The 24,653-nt window shown below is 37.8% G+C and overlaps 1 protein-coding gene across 4 annotated transcripts in view; it reads left to right on the forward strand.

The window, feature by feature from the left end:
- Nucleotides 1-23,733, forward strand: part of LOC128243073 (uncharacterized) — a 51,302-nt gene extending 27,569 nt beyond the window's left edge. For 2 of the 4 annotated variants that reach the window (XM_052960575.1, XM_052960576.1), the window contains 20 exons: nucleotides 2,058-2,361; nucleotides 2,588-2,668; nucleotides 3,897-4,122; nucleotides 4,723-4,911; nucleotides 5,107-5,301; nucleotides 5,621-5,802; nucleotides 6,055-6,274; nucleotides 6,810-6,932; nucleotides 7,704-7,823; nucleotides 8,644-8,823; nucleotides 9,065-9,223; nucleotides 12,720-12,920; nucleotides 13,150-13,328; nucleotides 13,888-14,047; nucleotides 14,424-14,666; nucleotides 15,371-15,494; nucleotides 17,123-17,356; nucleotides 17,902-18,056; nucleotides 18,749-19,084; nucleotides 19,290-23,733. In XM_052960575.1, the coding sequence (XP_052816535.1) occupies nucleotides 2,129-2,361; nucleotides 2,588-2,668; nucleotides 3,897-4,122; nucleotides 4,723-4,911; nucleotides 5,107-5,301; nucleotides 5,621-5,802; nucleotides 6,055-6,274; nucleotides 6,810-6,932; nucleotides 7,704-7,823; nucleotides 8,644-8,823; nucleotides 9,065-9,223; nucleotides 12,720-12,920; nucleotides 13,150-13,328; nucleotides 13,888-14,047; nucleotides 14,424-14,666; nucleotides 15,371-15,494; nucleotides 17,123-17,356; nucleotides 17,902-18,056; nucleotides 18,749-19,084; nucleotides 19,290-19,298 (3,549 nt within the window). In that variant the 5' untranslated portion in view covers nucleotides 2,058-2,128 and the 3' untranslated portion in view covers nucleotides 19,299-23,733. The remainder of the gene's footprint in view (nucleotides 1-2,057; nucleotides 2,362-2,587; nucleotides 2,669-3,896; nucleotides 4,123-4,722; nucleotides 4,912-5,106; nucleotides 5,302-5,620; nucleotides 5,803-6,054; nucleotides 6,275-6,809; nucleotides 6,933-7,703; nucleotides 7,824-8,643; nucleotides 8,824-9,064; nucleotides 9,224-12,719; nucleotides 12,921-13,149; nucleotides 13,329-13,887; nucleotides 14,048-14,423; nucleotides 14,667-15,370; nucleotides 15,495-17,122; nucleotides 17,357-17,901; nucleotides 18,057-18,748; nucleotides 19,085-19,289) is intronic. The other 2 variants (XM_052960577.1, XM_052960578.1) reach the window with 2 other exon arrangements.
- The last annotated feature ends 920 nt before the right edge of the window (nucleotides 23,734-24,653 follow it).

The raw sequence follows: 24,653 nt of genomic DNA on the forward strand, positions 1-24,653 counted from the left end.
CGTCCTGTCAAAAGTGAAAGTACTTTTTGTCATGTCCCTTATTTCTCACAATTTCTGCAGCTATATAGAAATGTTTTACTTCAAAAACGTTCCGATGTTTATGTTTCATTATTTAAATCAAACCGTGGTGAAGTTAGAGCGTGTTTATTGTGATTTTTTTGTAGATTTAGTATGTTGTTCGCGTTTCGTGGAATGATTGCGAAACTTCCGGTCAAAATAAGGAGACAGAAATTCGTGGGTTGTATTGTCTATTAAAAGTCGTTGGCGCACGTCGTATATTAACAAGGATGAAATGGATTACAGCGCAAAAATGTATAGCTTCTGACAAACACAAACTGCAAAATGATATCGTGTTCATCATAGTCAAAATGGATATTTTTTCTGAATTTGACTCTGAGGAGCATTGAACACACTGCTTCACGATCACATATTTGAAGAGAAAAACACAAGGTATCGTGATATTCGTAGTTGTTAATTAGTTTAATAATGATTTAGAATTTAAATCGTTATAGAATACTGAAAATGATGTAATAATAACATACATGTGGTGTGTGTTTCCGATAAAACAGAACAAATCTGAACATACGATATCTGGCAATCAGAGCAGGAAGTAAAACTCATTGCCAACGGGCATAGCTGGAATTAGAAGGATATTTTTCAGGACTGATTCTAAAATCAGTTCTTAGACCTGGTTTTTTGAAACATATAACACTTGTAAAATTTATCTTAATGCTCCCGAATTTTCTTTGGTGAAGTACATAAATGTAGATTTTGACTGTCTGTGTATCCGTAAGCCCTGTCAAACTTTGAAGTGAAGAGGAATTTCCATCAGGGCTTCTACTTTTTTTGGTTATATTTTCTATATATACCACATCACGGTAAATTGTCACGGTGCTATTTCGTTAAAGACAGAAAAACACATTTGACCTCCTTATTATACCATGTCTGAAACTGTGTTCAATGTTTGATTACTTCACAATGGAAAGGATATATGCTTATATTGTGGGCAAAATGTTAGAATTGGCCATTTAAACTTCTTTATTACACTGACATGTTTCATAAAATCCATGGGTTGATAATATATGCACCTCATATGCATAGATGCATTCGAACAAATATATACAATTAATTTCAATGAGCACTTGAACTCACAGTGTTGAGGTCAATATTTTCAGTCATTAAAAGGATCTTTTAATTATGCTTTTGAAACTTTATGGTGATCTATCACCCTTTTTTCAGCCTATGAAATAGCTGACACAAGCAAGGTGTGTTTTGTCTTCATGATATAAGAAGATTTAAAAAATCAAAAAAATCGGAGAAAAATCCGTTTTATTTTTATTTATTTCTCCTTTGGGACATTTTATTTTTATTTTTATTTCCTCCTCCTTACCCAACTTTTTGAAAAATCTCCCGTAAATCTAAAGATAAAAAACTCTGGCCTAAGGGAACCGTGCGCGTGAGGATTGCCCGTTCAGCCGGGAAAACTAGTTGGTGTAATCACTATGTTCAGTGCTCAAATCCATCTTAACCTTTGCAATACTATGTATGAATGTAATAAGGAACAGCTTTTGTGAATTCTTGTTCCAATATATGTACATATTTTAAACTATATCCTTTAAATTTAAAAGCTCATTAATATGTAATGTATGATTGTTATTCATGCCGGAAAATAGCTCATTGAGCTAATGTTTTTTTGTTATCGTATACCAAACCTTAAATTTTCAGTATTTCGACAGCTGTGAAACAACGAATTTCAGCATTTTATATTATAATAAATACGTCCTATTAAAATACGTCAAGTGTCAAAGCAAACACCGTCTCCAGTCATTGATAGAATTAGCTCAAATACGCCAATTAAATTAAAGTGAAGAAAACTGATCTGGGAGATACTATAAGTGTTCTTACTTGACACTTTTCGGATGATGAGAATGATAAAATTCCAGCAAACTGCTAAAAGCAATACGATTAGATAATGAATCTACAAAAATAAAAGCATAAATTCAACTCCAGAATTATACGAATTTAAACTCCACAATCTATTTTTATGTCTAACACAGAACATAACACATCGTCCGATTCCCCGAATAGTCCATGCACCCAACTGTTTGACAGCACGCAGACAACTAATATGGATGACCCGTCGATGACAAAAGTCACTGAGCAAGATAAGGCACAAAAGGTCAAGGTCAAGGACTTGCTGGAAAAGTTGAAAGCCAAGAAACAGCTGAAAGAGGAGAGACGGGACGATGACTACACGAGTTTGAATCCCAACCCTGGGCCCAGTACTGAGACGAATATATACAACAGGCACGAGACCAAGGCTCAGAGGGATCTGGCTAACGTGGAGAAACATGTAAACAGGTAAAGAGGCTTTGTTTTTGTCTGTGTTTGTTGATAATTGATATGCTATTTCATAAGACGTGTAGTATTGTTGATTATGAATATTATCTTGATATTTTGTTCGAGTTATTTTGTAAAAGTTATTTGAGCTTTGATTTTTATTAATTCTGATGTGAACAGTATTTGACCAATTTAAAGTGTTTATTTATTTTTAATGCACATTGACAAGAACAACACCTTTTTTCAGATGCAGAACGATGATCTCCGACGTGAAGGGACTGTTTGATGGGCACCCAGCCCTGTCCCTTCCAAGGGAGCAGGCATGGAGGTTTGTAAAGAAATCCTGTCTTCGTAATCCTACAAAAATGTATTAATTTCACCTTTGTTAGTCTAAGATGTTTGTCATTTTCTCTAAAAGCAACAATAATAGTTATTTCGTGTTCATTCTTCAGAAAACTGGTAATAACAATATTATAGATTTTAAAATATTCATGATATTGTTTTCCTCACATGCCAAGATGGTTGAAACAATATTTATCATATTAACTTCATCAAACAATATTTAAATATCCCGGTAATATTACCCTGATACATGTTAGATGTTCAGCCTCACACGCTTTGCTGTTATTGACGTCGTTTGCGATAGGTATCAATGTTGTATCATGAAGGATCACGTGATCAAAATGGACCAGCCAACATTATTATTGTAAAATAAAACTATAAAATATGTTTGATAAAAAAATAACCTTCATAAACAAACAAATGTATAAACTGATTAAAGAAAAAGGAAACATCAAGATACCGTTGTCTTATACCGTTATTACAACTATTGTGCAAATATAATTGATATTTAATAATTTGTCCTCAAACTCGTAGGCTACGGATGTTTTATATCTTGGTTTACGAACCTTAGGACCCGATTCATCAAACCTCAGAAAAAAACGTTTTAAACGTGTGTAAATCATAGTTTGGTAAAGGTCCATGACATTATCAATGATTTAATTCTTAGATTTTTGCTCACATTGGAGTAGGGATATCAACAACACATATTGTTGAACCTTTAATTATAGATATTTATTGTAAAAACTAATAAATAAATAAAAAAATAAATAATAAATATATAATAAAAATGTCGAATCGAACTTTTGATATCAATATGGTCTGGGACCTCTTCCGGATAATGATATATGGTCGACTTACGGACCTTCAGATCAATGTCGTGATAACCTTAAGCTAACATTCAGCTGAATATCGGTTTCCGATCGATATATGAAAAACGCTAAGGCCTAGAGACCTTGAACTTTGTAGAGATCCCTAAAACATGACCAGTACCTTAACTATTGTTATGTCAGTTGGTCAAAGGTCGAGGTCGTGGTGACCTTAAGCTTAAAATCCTATGTCGTTCAATAACTGAAGAATGCTTATATCTACATACATAAAACTTGGTATCCTGATTTAATGCATCTGCTACTTTTTATTCATGTTTCAAAAACATTTGCGACGTCTTTGATTCTTTGCCTCAATATTAGTCTTGTGATCACTTCAAATGTATACAGGCAAGAGCTAGCTGACGTTGAGAAGGGACTGACGTTCCCCAAGACGGTGATAGCTGTGGTAGGGAACACAGGAGAGGGAAAGTCCAGCCTGATGAACGCAGTGCTCGACCATGGCAATGTCCTGCCTACTTCCGGCCTGCGGGCGTGTACAGCTGTCGTGGTAGAGGTTGATCAGAATACAACTAGCAACAGTTTCGAGGCAGATATCGAGTTACTACAGAGCAGGGTATTTAAAGTATTTATTTTGACAAATTTTGGATTGTTTGTAACTCAAATAGATTGCCGCCAAAGTAATAATTGCAATATGTCGAAATCATTTAGTGGAGGTTTACCATGCAATCTATTAGAATAATGCAATCAAGTGTTTATATTTATTTACCAAATATAATCCTATTATTGATAACATATTATTTGATTGAGAACTGGCGACTGGTCAATTACCTGCTTATTTAGTTGTATATAATATTCAAGCAATCAATGCCGGGCAATAAGAACAAATAGGAATGAAGTTCAGGGTTATGAGCTTTTAACATCAGACCATCATACGATTGTAAATGGTGTTGTTTTTTGCTGGATATTTACATTTAAAATGGTGCGAAATTCTGGTGGTATAAATGACGTTGGAAACAAGAGCCAAAGCCACTATACTCAGAGCCCTTCATAATCAACGTATTTACAGATTTTCACGATTGGTATTTTTGGTCTATTGTCATCCCTGATTTAAAGGAAAAACATGAACATTTTATTTGATGAAGATACATGTCATAACATGTGAACGTCTGTTACATTATAACTTAACTAAATCTAACGGTAAAATGTGTTTTAGGAATGGTTTGACGAGCTACAGATACTGCTGAAAGAGTTACAGGACGACACAAACAAGAAGAATGATGCGTCCGCCTCCTACTGCAAGGTGAAGGCCGTGTATGGTCGGATTGGCTCATTCGAGATCCTGTCTGAAATAACCGACGTTACCAACATGCTTGGCAGCATTATTCACATCCAGGAAAATGACGTGAGTAAAATAATGAGGATGATGAAAATGCAAATCTAAAATGTGCAGTATACCCAAAGTGATTTGAAGTTGCGTGCAGTTGAGTGCACTAATTAAACCTTTTAATATGTTGAAACTAGTAACTTGTTAATGGACATTCACTGTATATTCTTGTACATCTTAGAATACAATCATATATGCCATCACATATTTTAGCCCGAGGAATTCCGCCTCCAAATAGAAAAGTACATTGCGAATCTGGACTCACGTACCGGAGGTCAATACTGGCCGATAGTGAAGCACGTAAGACTACGAATGCCCCATTGTGATGTGTGCAGTAGTGGGACCACACTGGTCGATCTGCCGGGGGTGAGGGACTCGAATGCTGCCAGGGATAAGATTGCCAAGAATGTAAGGAAAATCCATGATCATAATTACAATAAGATATTGTAAATGTTTAATCACAAGGCATGTTATGCAAGTGTTTGCTACTAACATGATAGCAAGTATTTCAGAACAATGGAAGTTAAACTATATTCTTTTAAATATATATCCATACGAAAATTAAACCCTTGCATGTCATACCTTCCATATTCCTGAGTTTTTTTATATTCGTTCTTATTCATTGCTAAGTGTCACGATCACTTCCAGTCATGACATTCAACAATTGAAAGGCCTTTCATAAGTCTTAATGATCTAGAAACAAAAACTAAAGTGAGTTCTCTTACAGTACCTGAAGAACTGCACGGCAGTATGGGTTGTGTCTAGTATCCACCGAGCCATCGATGACAAGACGGCCAAAGACTTGCTTGGGGAAAATTTCCGGCGCCAGTTGCTCATGGATGGACAGTACGGCAGTATCGCCTTCATATGCACCAAGACTGATGTCATCACGCCCTCAGAAATCATCAGGTAGAACAAACAATTTCAAAGTACGATCAGTTGTTATAACAGGTTGCATGACTGTATACTAGCACCTTGTACATCTAAGAATTTAATAATTCAAATCACAAACTTGCTCCTTCATGTGCTTTTAAGTAAATTGTTCATGTATAATCAATAATATAAAAAAAGTAAGTACACGAGGGTTTGAATAAACAAAAATTGAGCATGCATGGGAGTTTTCATTTGCAGGATTTATTGTTCATTAATATTTTTTTCAAGGTCACTTAATCTAAATGAGAAAACAAAAGAATATGAGGAAAACGTGAAAAACATGGAAAATATGAAGACCGCTGTTGTCAAAGAGATCGCTAACGTCAACAATGTGTTGCGTGGACTAAGAAAGAGTATAGAGGATCAGAAAAATGAAGCCCGGGAACTGAAGGACACTCTGGCTAATATTGACTCCCTGCTCGAACCAGCAGAAGGAGAACAGGTACAGGTATGTAACACGTATGTGTAAATGTGTATTATTATGAACTTAAGCTGATCCAGATTGCATACTTTTTGAAGATTCTGTATTCTGAATTTTAAAAAGTTGTTTATTTTTAGATCCTTCCCTCTGTTTAATTCTTAAGGGTGAGGCGACTATTGCTGTAACATGGGGGAGATGTGCGCATGTACTTTGAAAGTTACATTACAGGTACTTTACAGCGTAATTGTACCTGCTGAAGTATACGGAAAAAGGTAGAACATAGAGGCTCTTGATAGTGAACATTTAAAATTAAAACTAGTATATACATCATATTTTGCTTTCAAAGTCAGGAGCAGGAGTACGATGAAGACTTGATGACTTAGAATGCACGCACTGATAAGGGACCATAAACATGATCAAAATACATGAAGGTGACATTTAGGATTCAGAGAGAGAGTAACAGGAGGCCCTTCAGGAGGATATGGGGCGTTGTCGACCAAGGGGAAACAGTTGGACGATCTTTACATAATCAAGCTACATATAGATGACTTTTATGTTTCAGAATGAGGAGCTGGAGATTATTCAGGAGTATAAGGAAGAGTTGAAGACCAAGGATGCCCTGATCAGGGAAAACGAGGACCGGGAACAAGAACTGCTTCAGCAGCAAAAGGAGGCCTGTGAGAAGGTATAATAAATGTAGAATAGTGTTGTTGTTTTTTAATCTTTTTGACAACAAATGGCTAGTATATGGCGCTCAAAACTAAGACGGATAACATTATGTTCAGTGTTTAAAAAAGTCTGCGCCCGACTGTGCCCAGATTGCCGAATTAATAGTTTAATGGAACAAAGAGAAACATTTGCTTGCAAAAGCCTTTTGAATATTAAAAGTACAATGAATATAACAGGGACAAGCCAAACATTTAAATATAAACCTTGTTTAGAGGCACACGATTAGGGTCCAAACGACACTGAACGAGAAACACTAACGAACATACACTACATACAAACTAACAAACACAATACAAATACTACACATGCACCTGAAGAGCTTACCAATTAATGTTGAGATTACTTCCTTGAAACGGTCTGTGAAACCCGAGTGTATTCGCACACGGGTCTACTGTGGGTTAACGCTAGTTAATAGTGATACAACACCGATCGATCAACCGACTTACATATGAATAATATCCTCTTTGTATAACCATTCAAAATGCAAGAATATCAATGTACTGGGTCTGTTTTGAGTATATTGATCATACAATAAGAGTAGTAAAGGGAGACAGTATTGTTTTAAAAAGCGTAAGTTCTTCGTCAGCTTTGTCCGTATTGATACAGATTGTAGCAACTGGAAAATGTATTTCTTAAGCAACACTAAATACAAGTACAATATTAATGTCTTAGCAAATACAAGAACAGTTGATATTTGTTTGCATAATTACGGACCTTTTATCCCCAGAAAACGTCCCTGGAGAAAACAATTTCCCAAGAGAGGAATAAGATAGTCGCCATCTGCGCCCTGGCTAGGAACGACTACTCTAGCTCACATATCAAACGAGACTTCAAGGATGGTTTAAGAGTAGGTTAAATGTTGCTGTTTTTCTGATTGTTTAATGTTACGTATTTAGGCTAGAAAAATGAACAATATGTGACATTATGTTAGAAATGGATATCAAACGCAATTTATAAGAGAATAGTTACAGTATTCAGAACTGTATGCCAAAATGCGTATAATAAAGTGGTCAATGTTTATAAAAATCTTCTGTTAACCAATCAAATCGTTTAAATGTCAAAATTAGCTAAACGGTAACCTTTAGACAACAATTTTGATACAAATGTCTGCTAATGATAAAAAGGAAATATTTTGTTTATATAAATGTGACATAACTTGTCATGCATGAGGTCACAGAACACAGCTGACAATTTCCCTGAGACAACCCTGACATACTTGAGAACAAAGCTTTCATTTTTATCAAAAGCGTTTGCTATCAGGTAGCTGGGTAATGATAAGCCTTCATGTTTGAACGAGTTTTAGTTGCTTCCGTCTACACATGAACTCCCATATCTAAACGGTAACAAGTAAAATGAGCCTTCTATGACTGATTTGTGCATATATTAGAACGCCTGTTACGCATACCTTACGCTGTTTATCTAACGGTGCCATTGACAACACAACACAAAACAGTTATTTCACCCGCAACCCTTTTATTTGATTTTATACACCAGCCCTGATGTAAAATCTCAGTAACACTGGTAATGGGTGCCGTAACTATTACATCGTCGTAAAAAGTTAACACATTTATTTTGGCAGCACAGAGAGTGATGCTCTAGAGAGTGGGTGGAAAAATGGATAAGTTAATCTATATAATATTATCAGCCCTTATATCTACCCTATGCAGGAGATGAAGCGTCAGAATGGGATGTTGAACACTGAAGACCCCGAGGAGGAAGAAGACCTATATGTTGATGACAGCGACGACGATGATGGCAGTACTACTAACAACTTACGGGTATTCTGCTGCAGCTCCACTGAGTATCAGAAGATGAAAAACCTGCCCGCGTATGATGGGCCTCCGCAGGTGTGGAAACATGCTGAATATGTAAAATTTCTTGATAAGAAATACATTTAGTTTATGAAAACTTGGTGACTAGCGGTACAGATTCTTCTGAATTAAAGATAAACGTAAGCAGACAATTTGATTAAAACATAAAAATGATTTGGCAATTGAACTTGGCACCTTTGTCGTACTGAAGAAGCTGACGAACCAAAAACAAAACAATTTGGAATCATACACTTTAATCAATGTTCCTGACTTCCAGGTGTTCAGTAACTTGACGGACACCCAGATTCCTGCCCTGCGGAATTACGTACACGAGATGACGTACAACCGGCAGCGTCAATCCTTGGAGAGGCTCATACACAACCTGGGCAGGCTCGTGTTTGACATGCACATCTACGCCTCTGAGAGGTTAAACATGGTAAGGCAGACACATGTTTAACATGCATGTCTGCACATCAGAGTGGAAATACGGTAAGGCAGGCTCAAACGTGACGTACATATCTACACATCGGAGGGGAAATATTGTAAGGCAGCCTCAAACGTGAAGTGCATATCTACACATCGGAGGGGGAATACGGTAAGGTAGACTGATGTTTGACGTGCATATCTACCCCTCGGATTGGGAAATACGGTAAGGAAGGCTCGAGTTTTACATGAACATCTACGCCCCCAAGGTGGTGGGGTAGAGCAGGCTATTGTGTGACAAGGATATCTACACGTCGGAAAGGTTGAGTACGGTGATGCAGATTCGTGCTTGACCTGCAAATCTACACACCAGAAGGAGGAAAATACGATAAAGCAGGCCCGTTTTTTACATGAACATCTACAATTTGGAGGAGAGAAATAATGAAAGATAACCTGGGATTGGAAATAAATATAAACGTTGTAAAGGGGGAAATACGGTAAGGCAGGGTCGTATTTTTGCATAAATATTTACACATTGGAGGAGGGAAATCCGGTAAGGTGGGCCCATATTTGATACTAATATCTACACCTTAGAGGGTTGAAATACGGTCAGGCAGGTTCGCTTTTACATATTTATCAACGTCTTGTAGGAGGATAATATGATAAGGCTTGCTCGTGTTTTACATAAATAAAATAATCCTTGGGAAATACGGTAAGGCGGGCTCGTGTTCATCATGAACAACTACACTCCGAAGGAGGAATCACGGTTAGGCGGGCTCGTGTTTGACATGCACAATCAGACAATGAAAGGGGAACAGTGTGAGGCGGGCTTGTGTTATACATGCAAAACTACACCACGTAGAGGAACACGGTAAGGCGGGCTCGTGTTTAATATGCAAAACTACACCACGAAGGGGAACACGGTAAGGCGGGCTCATGTTAAACATGCAAAACTACACCACGAAGGGGAACACGGTAAGGCGGGCTCAAGTTAAACCTGCAAAACTACACCACTAATGGGAAAACGGTATGGCGGGCTCGTGTTTGACATGCACAAGAACACCACGAAGGAGGAACTAGATAAAACGGGTTCGTGTTTAACATTCACATCTACACAACGAAGGGAGAACATCGTAAAGCGGGCCCGTGTTTGACATTATCATCTACACTACGAAGGAGGAAACACGGTAAGGCGGGCTTGTGTTTGACATGCACAACAACACTATAAAAAGGGAAACGTAGTAAGGCGGGCTTGTGTTAGACATGCACAACTACACTAAAAAGGGAGAACATGATAAGGCGGGCTTGTGTTTTACATGCACAATTACACCACGAAAGGGGAAACATGTTACGGCGGGCTCGTGTTAAACAAGCTCGGCTACGCCACGAAGGGAAAAAACTGTAAGCCGGGCTCATGCAAAACATGCATAACTACACCTCGGAGGCGGAAACACGGTAAGGCGTACTCGTGTTCGGCTAGCATGTCTACCTACATGTATAAAGGAGGGGAATACGGTAAGGCAGGATGTCTACATACATGTATAAAGGAGGGGAATACGGTAAGGCAGGATGATATAAAACGTTGCAAGGGCACATCTACACCTCCAACGATTATAAACGACAAGACTGGCTCACGTTCGACATGCGCTTCAACACCTTCGAGGGTTAGAAAGGGTAATGTAGGCTCATGTTCGACATGCAAATCTACTCCTCCTAGGGGTAAAACGATAATTCAGGCTCGTTTTTTAACATAAATATTTTCACATCAGAGCGGGTAAATATGGTAAGGTAGTCTCGTGTTCGAAATGCACACATACAATTTGGAGGGTAAAATACGCTTGGGCGGGCTCGTTTATGACGTGTATATCTTTCAAGGGTAAATTACGATAATGTAGGCTCAAGTTCGACATGCACATCGTTTACATCTGAGTGTAAACTATGGTTAGGCTGGCTAGTGTTCGTCATGCACCCCAACACCTCGAGGGGGGGGGAATACGAACAGGCGGGCTCATGTTCGACTTAAACATTTTCACCTCCGAGGATAAGAAAACGGCAAGGCGGGCTCATGTGCGACATGCACATCTAAATCTCTGAGGATTAAAAACGGTCAGGCGTCCTCATGTTCGTATTAATCCTCTACACCTCCGAGGATTGAAAACGGCCAGGCGTGCTCATGTTTGATATGCTCATCAACACCTCCAAGGGTAAAAAAAGAGTAAGGTGGGCTCATAATCGACATGCACATCTACACCTCCGAGTGTAAATAAAAGGTAAGATGGGTTCGACATGCGCATCAACAAATCCGAGGGTTTAATACGACAAGGTTTGATATGAACGTCTGCACCTCCGAGGGTTAATGAAAGGTTAGGTGGGTTCATATTGGACATACACATATACACCCCCGAGGGTTAAAAAGAGAAAGGTGGGCTCATGTTCGACATGGTTAAAAAGGGTAAGGTGGGCTCATATTCGAAATAAACATATACACATCCGAGGGTTAAAAGGGGTAAGGTAGGCGAATGTTCGACATGCACATCAACACCTCCGAGGGTTAAAACGGCATGGCAGGCTTATATTCGACATGCATATGTTCATCTCCGAGGGATAAAAACGGCAAGGCGGGCGCACGTTCGACATACACATCTACACGTCCGAGGATTAAAAACGGTAATACTGGCTCACGTTTGACATCATCTTCATCTCAGAGGGTTGAAACGGTAAGGAGGGCACATGTTCGAAATGCACATCTACACGTCCGAGGGTTTAAAAACCGCAAAGAGAGGACATGTTCGACTTTAACTCCTACATATCTGAGGATTAAAAACGGCAAGGCAGGCTCATTTTCGACAGTCACATCTACACGTCCGATGGATAAAAACGGTAAGGCGGCCTCATGTTCCAGATACAAATCTACACCCCGTAGGTACAAATACAGCAAGGCTGATTTTTGTTCGACATGCAGATCCACATCTCCGTAGGTTTAAAGGCAAGGCGTGCTCATCTTCGATAAGCACATCTTTACCTCTGAGGGTTGAAACGGTTAAGCGTTCTCATGTTCGACTTAACAGTATACACCTCTGAGAATTAAAAACGGCAAGGCAGGCTCATTTTCGGCATGCAAATCTACATCTCCGACGGCTAAAACGGTATGGCGGCCTGATGTTCGACATGCACATTAACATTTCGTATGGTGAAGCACGTTAAGCGGGAATCCTGTTATTAGTGTCTCGAGTTCAAAGTTTAAAATACGTCACTCAACTGCAAATTTCAATTATTTTATTAAATAGCTCATGGAATTGTTCCCATGATAAATGAAAGTACAGTCACGATTTTTACTGCTATCTGCGCAAAACAAATAGAATTATAAATCACAGAGTTGTGTATTTCGCTTTAGTCCGTCTAACACTAAGTTACCATTGAAAGTCCAGTTTGAAATGTTAAATATCTGCCACTGTCAAAGACAAAACTTTAAAAGTATGTTTTATTGGTTGAACAATGCCCTTAACCAGATTGAAAGAGGCGTTCAAGCTGCCGGGAGTGCCATTGAAGATGAGCTAGAGAGGCTGGACACCGACCTGGGTAACGCATTACAGAAGTTGACTGCCGACATTGACGATATATTTGACGGCAGTCTTAGACCAAAGATTGAGAAGGGAGCGTCCAGTGCCTATGAGGAGGCTAACAATACATGTGCCAAGTGGGGTGCGCCAGTATGTAATAACTTTTTGTCGAGCGATACTCAAGATCTATATGAACATGTGAAACCGCAAGTGTTTCTTTCTGATAGAAATAAAAAAGAAAACGCTGGAAAATAATGAGATCATGAATTAACAATATTTAAATTGAAACATTCTGCATTAATGGTACTTTTAAACTAAATTGGACAACGAAGTCATTTCTGACTTGAACAAAAGCGTGACAAACACATTTTGTTTTCAGGCTATTCGAGATAGAACAACGGACAGGCGTGAAGGAGGTCTCAGTTGTAAAACCTACATAGCCACCACCCGTCGGAATGGGGTGTATTACTCACCCACATTTGGACCAGTTGATTTCAATGAGGACCTTGCTGCACCCATGTATCGGAGCATGGCCATTGTCTGGGATACGGCATTCAGGTTGGCGTTTACAAAGACCTTATAATGTTTCTTACTTGCCGAAGTCACTCTCTTACGAGAATAAAATACCATTAATTAACTTAGTTTAAACTGTACTTATTTTACAACAATATTTACAAGTTGTTTTTATTTTTATTAAGTCATTCTCGTTGACACGGTTTTGCGCGAGGGTGTTGTCTTGTGTAGTTGGTACATGTTTTGCAAGAGACAAAACACACATGTATAGCAATGCCTTTCACGTTCAATTTTATAACTACCGAATTACTTGAGAAAAAAATGGAGTTTTTTTCCGCAGCACCCCTGTCTGAATAAACAGTTAACTGCTTACAATAGCGTTTATGTTCTTACGACTAAGTATGTCAGAATTTTTACTGGGTAAGTAAGGGAGTATTGTACAAGCTCTTTATAACAATTGCATACAGCACCGATTATTGGGTATACAGTTTAACAATGTAAACATGAAATTCAAAACTGTATTTTGCATTTTCGTTATATTTATATCATGTTAGCTGCATATTAGCTGTTATTTTGTTACATGTGCATATTTGCAATTCTCCAGTGAGATGCTGTGGCGGTTGATGGATCAACTGCATGCTGACATAGTGGCCCGGATACTGGACTTCAATGACAGGCTACAGAAGCAGCTTGAGTTACTTGGAATTTCGGCCATGCGGACTGACCGCCTCGCTACGCAGGCCAATTGCTCTGCAAACAACAAGGTAGGCTGGCATTTATATCTCCCAAAGTGTATTTAAGATAATGATATTTTTTTATATTTAAACAGCCTTATGCCTGGCATCTCCAATAAGTATTTTCGTGTGAGTGATATGAAACTGCGAAAATGCCAGAAGCATGGTACCATAACTAAAAACTATGTTTCTTGCTACCTTGTTCTAATTACCCAACAATATCAATTGTTATCAGACTTAGAAACATGTAACAAATATTAAGTTAACAGTTATTGTCTTGACAAAGTAATTTACACTTAAAAGTTTACTCACTACTAGTTTTTTTTTCGAACTTGTATTATAGCTAAAAGTGCCCGAAACAGTTCTGAAACTTTCACCTTTACGTTTTCTTTCCTTGTATTTTTAGCTGACGGAGATGGTAAGCAACCTAAAGGACGTGGTCACGCCTTGGCAGCGGGAAATTTCCCGCATTGTGACGCCCCACATACAGACAATGATGCTTGACGAGTATGGGCAGTGTGCAGCTGACTCCGGCAAGGATGTGTTTGTCCGCATGAAGACGTACATGGCCCAGGGTATCGACAGCAAGCGGGGCTCCATGTTTGACGAGGCAAAACAGATGCTTATGGAACAACTGATGAAACTGCGGGTAAACATTGTTGTACCGTCTTTCTTAATTGTCTGAAAAGTAATTAATAGTGGAAAATTGAACCTATCAAAAGGTTATCAATCTCTTGACAGGGAAACTGCAAATACTAGTAACCGAAAAGCCTGCATGCATATAACCAAAGACGTACAAGGCACTGCATTTTAACACTTAATTTTAATGAATATTGAGTAAGGAAGTTTTCTTTTGAACGGCGTTTGTTTACTCTTTAACAATTCGTCTAGCTATATGATCATCAAGGCTCCTGACTCTGACATAGGCTGCGGTATGAGTCAGTTATGGTGATTTTTGCTTATCAGTTTTGCAAAGAAAATAATGTCGAAATATTTTGATATCCTTTGATAAACATTCCAGATATTCCAATGAACCTTGATGTAAATGTTGCCCCTCGTATTCATTTTCTTTTTCTCAGTGATTGTAACACAATAAAACATTATTCGGCTTGGGTGTATGTGAATTTTGTTTGTGGTCACCAAGCTGAACTAATGGGTTTTCTCCAAGCTCTCCGGTTACCCCCACAACACAAGACCACACTCTCGCGGAACGTCGTGCCAACTTCAGTACCGTAGCATAAGTTTACGCAACTCTCCTCACAATCATTGTATATCAAATGAAGTTTAAAATAAACCCTATGAAAATAAATATTGCATTTATATGTTGTTTACGTTTTGTTTTTTTTGTTCTAGACAGAACTAGTTCAGGATGTTAAGAGTGTGAAAGACATCCTCATCACAGACTTGAGGCGGGGCTTCGAACCCCTGTGGGAGGCCCCATCTAAGTCATTGGTTGCCCGACAGGCATTTGCAAAAGGTAAGAACATTTTGCATTTTAGAAATGAGCAGACACAAATTGTTATGCAGAGATAGAATATTAGTTCGGACAAAAGGACGCCATAAAATTACCCCCCGAACAAAAATGAATATTGGAAACACCGGTCGTGTGAGGACCACATTTTCAACCTTTACCGAATCATCAAGAATTACGCCAATGTGCTTACCCCCTTTATCGACCCGAAGAAGGCCTTTGATTTTGTGGACAGGGACCTGATGCTCTACAAACTATGTCGACGGTAACAAATATAACAGCATTAAGTCAATTTATAATTATAATTTTAATTTAACAACAAGTTGACAGAATCGTTTGATTGCAAGTCTGGAGTACCCAAAGGAAATAATTTGTCGCCGACAAATTTTGCCGCATTTGTTAATAACCTCGTCACTGTAATTAATAGTCTTGGCATTGGTGTGCAAGTTGGTGATCATCCCGTGTCCATATTACTTTATGCTGATAATACAGTGCTAATTGCCATACAGACAGAAGTTTACAGACCTTGCTCAATACTCTTAACGTTTGGTGCAAGAACGGCGAGTCCTCAAAAAAATAATGTGCATGCATTTCCGGCGTCCACGTTCGAGATAAACAGACTTGCGTTTCCAGACGGTTGAGAACATGTCCTAAAAAGTTTCTGAATAAAGACATGTTGGAGAAATCCTGACAAAGAAAGGTAACTTTGTATCTCACGCTCAAGCGCTTACCCGCAGAACAGGAAGAGCCCTAGGTAGCCTTATTTTCAAAATACATACCCTTAAAGACTTTGGCTTTATTTCATATGAACAGTTATTCAACAGTTGTATTGTACCAATACTGGATTATTGCTCAAGTATTTGAGGGATTTAAACATTACCAAGCCAGTGATGATGTTCAACACAGAGCCATACGTTACTTCTTGGGTGTGCATCGTTTCGCTCCCTCTGCTGCCATTTTCTGTGACATCAGATGGCTCCAAGTACAGTCGCGTAGAAAGTTAAATATGTTCCGTTTTTGGAATAGTCTCATACCTATGGTCAGCAGTAGAATTATAAAAAAGGGTGTTTGGAATTGAATATGATAACCCGCACACGAACAATTGGTGCAGTGCGGTAAAATCGAACATGAATGACCTTCAGTTATCCAATCACTACAGCTCCAAATCTAAGAAAAATGCAAAATTCTTAGTGTAAGCGTTTGCTATTAGGAGACGCGGAATATGAGGTCATGTTTAAAATAAGAATAAATTACATAACAATAACCATGTTGTATCTGATATGCGAATTGTATTGCAATGCCAAATTAACGTATCGACTGTATTATATATAATGATGGTGATAATAATTGTACATCTTTAGCTAACTTTGCATAACGGTGACCTATAGGTGATCTCCTTTTGTTTTTATAAATCCATTTACTGATGTATATAACACATTTCACGGGAAAAAAACAATTTACTTACTTACTTACTTATTAGTTGAGGTTATAGGTTAAAAGGTCTTTAGGTTAAGAAGTGTATTCAGTGCAAAATAGGTGTAAATCATATACATGTATACACTGTATAGTGCGCTTGAAATTTTAGTTTTAAATGATTCAAACGAATAGCTAGGTTTTAACACGTTCTATTTCAGTTCTTGATGAGTTTACAGTCAAAATGCGAGTCATTTACCAAGAAGCTGGTATTCAGAACACAGAAGATGGGCACAAACTCCCTGCCCCAAGACGGGGACACTCTGGTGGTGCTGCCCAGGGGTCCAGCAGTGTTACCACTGTAGCTAGGGTACAGGGAGATTCCACAGTTGCCAGGCAACCAGAGTGGCCGACATACACTGCTACAATTCACAAGATGGAAGACACTTCGTATGGTAAAACGTTTATACGAAAAATAAACAGATATGGGATACTAGTTTTGATTTTTGAGAAAACATATTTTCATTTGTTATCATGGTGAACTTAAAACAGGTTATTATGATATAAAATGAAAAACATATTATTTAAGCGCACAAATGTTTGTAACTTGGTGTTAATACTGGCCCATGTGGAGAAAGGCGCAAACTGTATTGACTTTATTGTGATGCAGTGTATATACAACATAAATAATACTTTTCAAAATCCATTTTTCCCTACTCCCGTTGTCAAACACTACGCATTCAACAGGCGACACAGACAACAGGTGATTTGTCATCAAAGCAATATATTATATTTCTTAATCAAATATCATTGGCCAGTTAAAATGATTATCTCCGGAGTTCGACTTAGCTACATTGAGTACTAAAATAGTTTGAAACGTTATTGATTGTCATTGTTGAAATGATTTTCATTCCTTCATTTCAATATTATACAGTATACATTTTGTTTCGCTAGAAAAAAAATATATTTAATTAATACTGCATTTGATCTTTCTTTCCAGACACAGCAAGCACTGAGGCACCCCTTATGGCAATTGGACAACAGACTCTGAATGACGTTTATCAAGATACTCTGGAGGACAGCCAAGCGGCCGTGTCACTATTACCTAAAATAGAACCCGATGAAACAGCTACGTTTTCCGAACCACCAGCAAAAGTAATACCTATAATCATTCCTGGTCAGTCATGTTATCCAGTACACATAGGGGACATATGTCATGTAGACCAGACCACTGGACAAATGACTGTACTGAATCAGAATACAAACATTGTAAAAGGGCCTGACAGTAATGCAGGCTCTTATGTGATTAGGATAAATCAAGGTATATGGAAAAGCACCAGGAGCTATGTCAAACATTCCTGTTGTAAATGAACTAAAGCCTGGTGGTAATAGCATACAGCAACATAATAGTAGTTATCCTGGTGAACAGAAGTATGGTATCTTATACAAGCTTCCAAATGTACAACAGATAATTTTGCCCTGCAGTATGGGCACTAGTAACACACGTACAACTTTTGCACATACTGCCCATTATCAAGATAAGACATAGATGATTCTAACCACGATTGGCACGACTACTACTACTGGTGCACACAGACAGTATGGGACGGTTGTTCAAAACTGTGTTAAAGTGAATAACGTGATCAACGACATCATTGTTTATTTATAAAAGTAAAATATTTAGTATAATATAAGTACAGCTTAATAGTTGTCTCACATCTTGTTAGAAATACTTTAGATTACTCTCATATCCATTATAGTTCCAGAACAGCAAATATTTGAAAATTAACAAAAAATACGTTATCAACGTTGTTAACTTTAACAAAGGTACCAATCCTTCATTACAGAAGTCGAAACAGGAGAACAATCAGAGAACAAACAACCAGGCTAGTCACATTGCCGGCCTGCAGACTCCTAGCCAACAAGTATCAAGCACTTCCTCGACCAGGACAATCCAGTCTACAAATATGAACTGTAGCCAACCTGCCCGAATTGGGGAGAAAGGCAAGGGACCGGGAAAGAGTAAAGGAAATATGAACAGCCCGTTGCTCTCCCAGACGACCACGCCCAAACAAACTATTCCAACTAGCACTGTGGTAACAGAACCACAAGACAGGCCCATACAAACTACACCAACTGTCACTGTGAAAGCAGAACCAACAAACACGGGGTACAAAGAGCAAGTAAGTATCGGAAGTGAATTCAGCTATAAATATGAGATTGAATAATTAAACGTTCACAGATCTTTAACAAGTTCATGTTAAATCATAGTTTTTGGTGGACATGGTATGATAGTTAGGTTAAAAAAAAAACTTCTTATGGAATTATTTAAAACTGCATACTAAAACAACAAAAACACTCCTCAATCTTTCTTTGGCATTTTTTCAGTGGAAATGATACATTTCACAGATGAGGAATAAGAAAAAACAACAATGACACAGAACATGAATACGAATCGTGAAGTGTCATTAATTGTATGGTAGATACTGTTGTATATGTGTGATGTGATGCAACAGACTCGATTGATATGGGGCTGCTGTGTACAGTGTGGACAAACCATGGGTTGTGACGTCACATTTGGTAAATGCAGGAAGCAAAATACCTCTCGATTAAGATAGTATTATTGCTGTAGTGTGGTTATTTTTATATCATTTTTTACAAAATATAGCGCAGGCAGGAACAAATGTTCACTGTACTTGGTTACTAAGCGAAACGTTGAGCGACTTATGTTTTTTTTCAAAACAAATCTGGATTGCAAACTGCTGAGAGCTACGAGATCAGATGTCTATAACTATCTTTAAATAACCAAACAAAGTTTATCGCCTTTTAATTCAAGGTAACTTTGGGTGACAAACAAACCCTAAAATTGGCCCAAAGTGTAAAAATCATACAATTTAAACAAATAATAATCTTATAGGGCTCTTATATTAACATATATGTAGGAGAAAACATATGTATTTTAATTGCTGTAAAACATAACCGATGTTCATATCTACTGTCTTTGCAAACATTTATTAGAAAACATGTTTTAATCGGGCGTATGGCAAAAAGGAGGGAAGTTGACCATTGTGCCTCCAAAAAATGCTTTTCGCTATAACCAAATAGTTTTAGCTTTTGGTAATAACATTATATGAGTCTCATTGGTAGGTATGCATATACCCTGTGGATAGAATATGCATTCCGAGAATTCTGTCTAAACGGCAACCATGGTATATAAAAAAATTGGACCAGAAACGTAATTTGCTTTTCGCTATAACAAACAATATTTAATACATTCTGACCACGATTTCTGAAAACAAAAAAGATATTGCGTAGCCACCGAGTATAGTGTACAATTTTTTCTCTTAGCCTGCGCTATGTTTTGTAAAAATTGTTATGAAAATCACGACCTTCAGCTTCCCGCAATAACCAAATGTGACGTCACAAACCACGTGGTATATTCACTCTATGTGTACCAGCTTTAGGTGGTCTTCTTCATGGTTAATCTGTTGCAAGCACCTCGTGGATAGACAATCCATTACATTTGAAGGCATGACTAGCAGAAGTAGTTCTTGAAAATATGACTTCGTACCTTGCTGTTGATTTCACAAATTGTTTGTTGCAGTATTTGTTAAGTATATCTTTAGTGATCTTAATATTTTGCTGTCAATGTTATGATGTAGATAAAAGTATGGAATGATATTTTTATGCCCCCGAAGGTGGGCCGAAGGTGGGCATATTAAAATCGCACCGTCCGTCCTTCCGCTCGTCCGTGTGTCCGGCTCAATAACTCGTGTCCGGGCTGTAAATTTCCCATGTATGGACAGATTTTAAAATAACTTGCCACATGTGTTCCACATACCAAGACGATGTGTCGCGTGCACGACCCGTGTCCCTACCTCTAAGGTCAAGGTCACACTTAGTGTTTATTCACAATGGAGTGCTGCATATAGGACATAGAGTATAGGTTGTCGTGTCCGGGCTGTTACTTTCCCATGTATTGACAGATTTTAAAATAACTTGCCACATGTGTTCCACATACCAAGACGACGTGTCGCGTGCAAGAACCATGCCTCTACCTCTAAGATCAAGGTCACACTTAGAGTTAATTCACAATGCAGTGCTGCATTTAGGACATAGAGTATAGGTTGTCGTGTCCGGGCTGTAAATTTCCCATGTATGGACAGATTTTAAAATAACTTGCCACAGGTGTTCCACATACCAAGACGATGTGTCGCGTGCACGACCCGTGTCCCTACCTCTAAGGTTAAGGTCACACTTAGTGTTTATTCACAATGGAGTGCTGCATATAGGACAAAGAGTATAGGTTGTCGTGTCCGGGCTGTTACTTTCCCATGTATTGACAGATTTTAAAATAACTTGCCACATGTTTTCCACATACCAAGACGATGTGTCGCGTGCAAGACCCGTGTCCCTACCTCAAAGGTCAAGGTCACACTTAGTCTTTATTCACAATGGAGTGCTGCATATAGGACATAGAGTATAGGTTGTCGTGTCCGTGCTGTAACATTCCCTTGTATGGACAGATTTTAAAATAACTTGCCACATGTGTTCCACATACCAAGACGACGTGTCGCGTGCAAGAACCATGCCTCTACCTCTAAGATCAAGGTCACACTTAAAGTTTATTCACAATGCAGTGCTGCATTTAGGACATAGAGTATAGGTTGTCGTGTCCGGGCTGTAAATTTCCCATGTATGGACAGATTTTAAAATAACTTGCCACATGTGTTCCACATGCCAAGACGACGTGTCGCGTGCACGACCCGTGTCCCTACTTCTAAGGTCAAGGTCACACTTGGGTGTTTATTCACAACTTAAGTGCTGCATATAAGGACATAGAGTATAGGTTGTCGTGTCCGGGCTGTCACTTTCCCTTGTATGGACAGATTTTAAAATAACTTGCCACATGTGTTCCACATACCAAGACGACGTGTCGCGTGCAAGAACCGTGTCCCTACCTCTAAGGTCAAGGTCACACTTAGTCTTTATTCACAACGGAGTGCTGCATATAAAGACATAGAGTATAGGTTGTCATGTCCGGGCTGTAACTTTCCCTTGTATGGACAGATTTTAAAATAACTTGCCACATGTGTTCCACATACCAAGACGATGTGTCGCATGACAGACCCGTGTCCCTATCTCTAAGGTCAGGGTCACACTTGGGTGTTTATTCACAATGGAATGCTGCATATATAAGGACATAACAGTGTCGGTTGTCAAGTATGGGTGGTATTTTTTATGTTTAGAGGCAATTTAAAATAACTTGCCATATGTATTTGACATGTAAAGGCAAAATCAACTTTTCATGTACTGACCTTGTTCATAGGTCAATGTCACAATCGGGGGCATTCATCACATACTGTGACAGCTCTTGTTTCTTGTGTATATTACTTCTGCAACATTTTATGTTTAATGTGCTTTTATCACCATAAATTGTTGGTTTTTAAGGATGCTTTTTATAATTTCTTTGAAAAGAACAATATTGAATATACAAGTGATTTAACCCACTCCTTACAATTGAATGAATGTGAACACTTGGAATGCAGACATGCCTTATTTTAGTGTTATGGTCCCTATGATCTTATTTATAATGTTATATCAATTGTCAAACAGGTGTACTTATGTTTTGCTGAAATTGTTCAACTAGTATGTTTTATTAAAATGGCATTATACTTTTAATAGGATGTTGATTAGTTTTAGTTTTTTTACAAATTTAATTTTAGCAATAAATGAAATCACGTTATTAATTAGCAGTTAAAATCAGTGTTATCATTCTTCTAAAATAGTCATTGTAACTGTTAATATATATATAAAATATAAATATTTATGTAATTCACCACAATTTGATCACTTTTCAAGATTGAATTGTTGTTCATTTTATTCTGTAATCTTCACTTGGTATGTCGTCTTAGTTCGGTTTAGATTGTTGCTGGTTTGCCATATATAATTGTGGTCCTTTGTGTTGGTCATTAATCTTTTACCTGTCCAATACAAAAGCGATTCGAAAGTTTTCTTAATAATTATTATTTGCTTTAAATTGTTTATTCTTTCAATAAAAAGTCGTTCCATTTTGTACAAGAAGCTTACATAACAAGTGCCATGTTGGTTAAGAAAGCCAATTTGAGTATACAATAATTTATTTGAACCAATCTGTTGACAATTGAATAGATAATATTATTAATATTTTTTTTATAAATAAACCTGTTCGGAAATGTATTCCACAGTATTTCAAAAAAGGGAGGTATCTGTGTTATTCTATAAATATAACGCGACCATTCGCAGTTTAATATTAAATTATAATGAAGTCGTTAGAAAGGTGCGAACGCCGTCCATCGGTGACTTTTTCAGCGATTACTACTACTACAATAAACTTCGTCCTATAATTTATGGAGATTTTTAAGTTTGTAGAAAATAATTTACGGATGAAAAGGTCCTATCGAATATCATCTGATGTCCATTTATAATCCTTCATTGTTATAATATAGAGTTTTATAATTCTTATCCTTCTTCCAACATATATTATGGAAGTGGCGTGTATTGATCAATACAGACAGAACCAAGTGAATCCACTTCCGAAAGGGGCGGACGTCCGCGACATCAGACGAATTGGTAATAAACTGTTAGAAGTTGTTGACACTTACAAAAACCTTGGTCATCTTTCAATCTAAAGGCGATTTTACAAACAAAGCTAACGCATTGGCGAAGGGCGCCGGAAGAGCCTAGGGAAGCAGTATTCATAACACCATTCATACTTTGTAATTTTATAATATATGTGTATGATCATGTTTGTATATAGCGCATGTCACGTCAATAAATATTTACTAACTTACCTTCTTATATTACAATTACCCCTTAAATAATTACAGATACCAAATCGTTATACAGAAAGTTTGTGTTTGTTCCAGCACACAACGCTGCTAATAGTATTGTAATTGTCTCTCGAGCATACTTTGTAATTGCTCCAATTCAAGAATAATAATGTACTAGTACTTACATTCCTTGCCAACTGGTGTAATTAAACACCATACTGAATCCAATGCTCAATTCCAAGTAGTGTAAAATTCCTAGCCAACTAGTGTAATTAAACACCATACTGAATCCAATGCTCAATTCCAAGTAGTGTTGAAATCCTAGCCAACTAGTGTAATTAAAGACCATACTGAATCCGAAGCTCAATTCCAAGTAGTGTTGAATTTCTAGCCAACTAGTGTAATTAAACACCATACTGTATCCAATGCTCAATTCCAAGTAGTGTTGAAATCCTAGCCAACTAGTGTAATTAAACACCATACTGAATCCAATGCTCAATTCCAAGTAGTGTTGAATTCCTAGCCAACTAGTGTAATTAAACACCATACTGAATCCAATGCTCAATTCCAAGTAGTGTTAAATTCCTAGCCAACTAGTGTAATTAAACGCCATACTGAATGCTCAATTCCAAGTAGTGTTAAATTCCTAGCCAACTAGTGTAATTAAACACCATACTGAATCCAATGCTCAATTCCAAGTAGTGTCAAATTCCTAGCCAACTAGTGTAATTAAACACCATACTGAATCCAATGCTCAATTCCAAGTAGTGTTGAAATCCTAGCCAACTAGTGTAATTAAACACCATACTGAATCCGAAGCTCAATTCCAAGTAGTGTTGAATTTCTAGCCAACTAGTGTAATTAAACACCATACTGAATCCAATGCTCAATTCCAAGTAGTGTTGAATTCCTAGCCAACGAGTGTAATTAAACACCATAC

Source organism: Mya arenaria, chromosome 8 (genome assembly GCF_026914265.1).
Source record: "Mya arenaria isolate MELC-2E11 chromosome 8, ASM2691426v1".
Lineage (NCBI taxonomy): Eukaryota > Metazoa > Mollusca > Bivalvia > Myida > Myidae > Mya > Mya arenaria.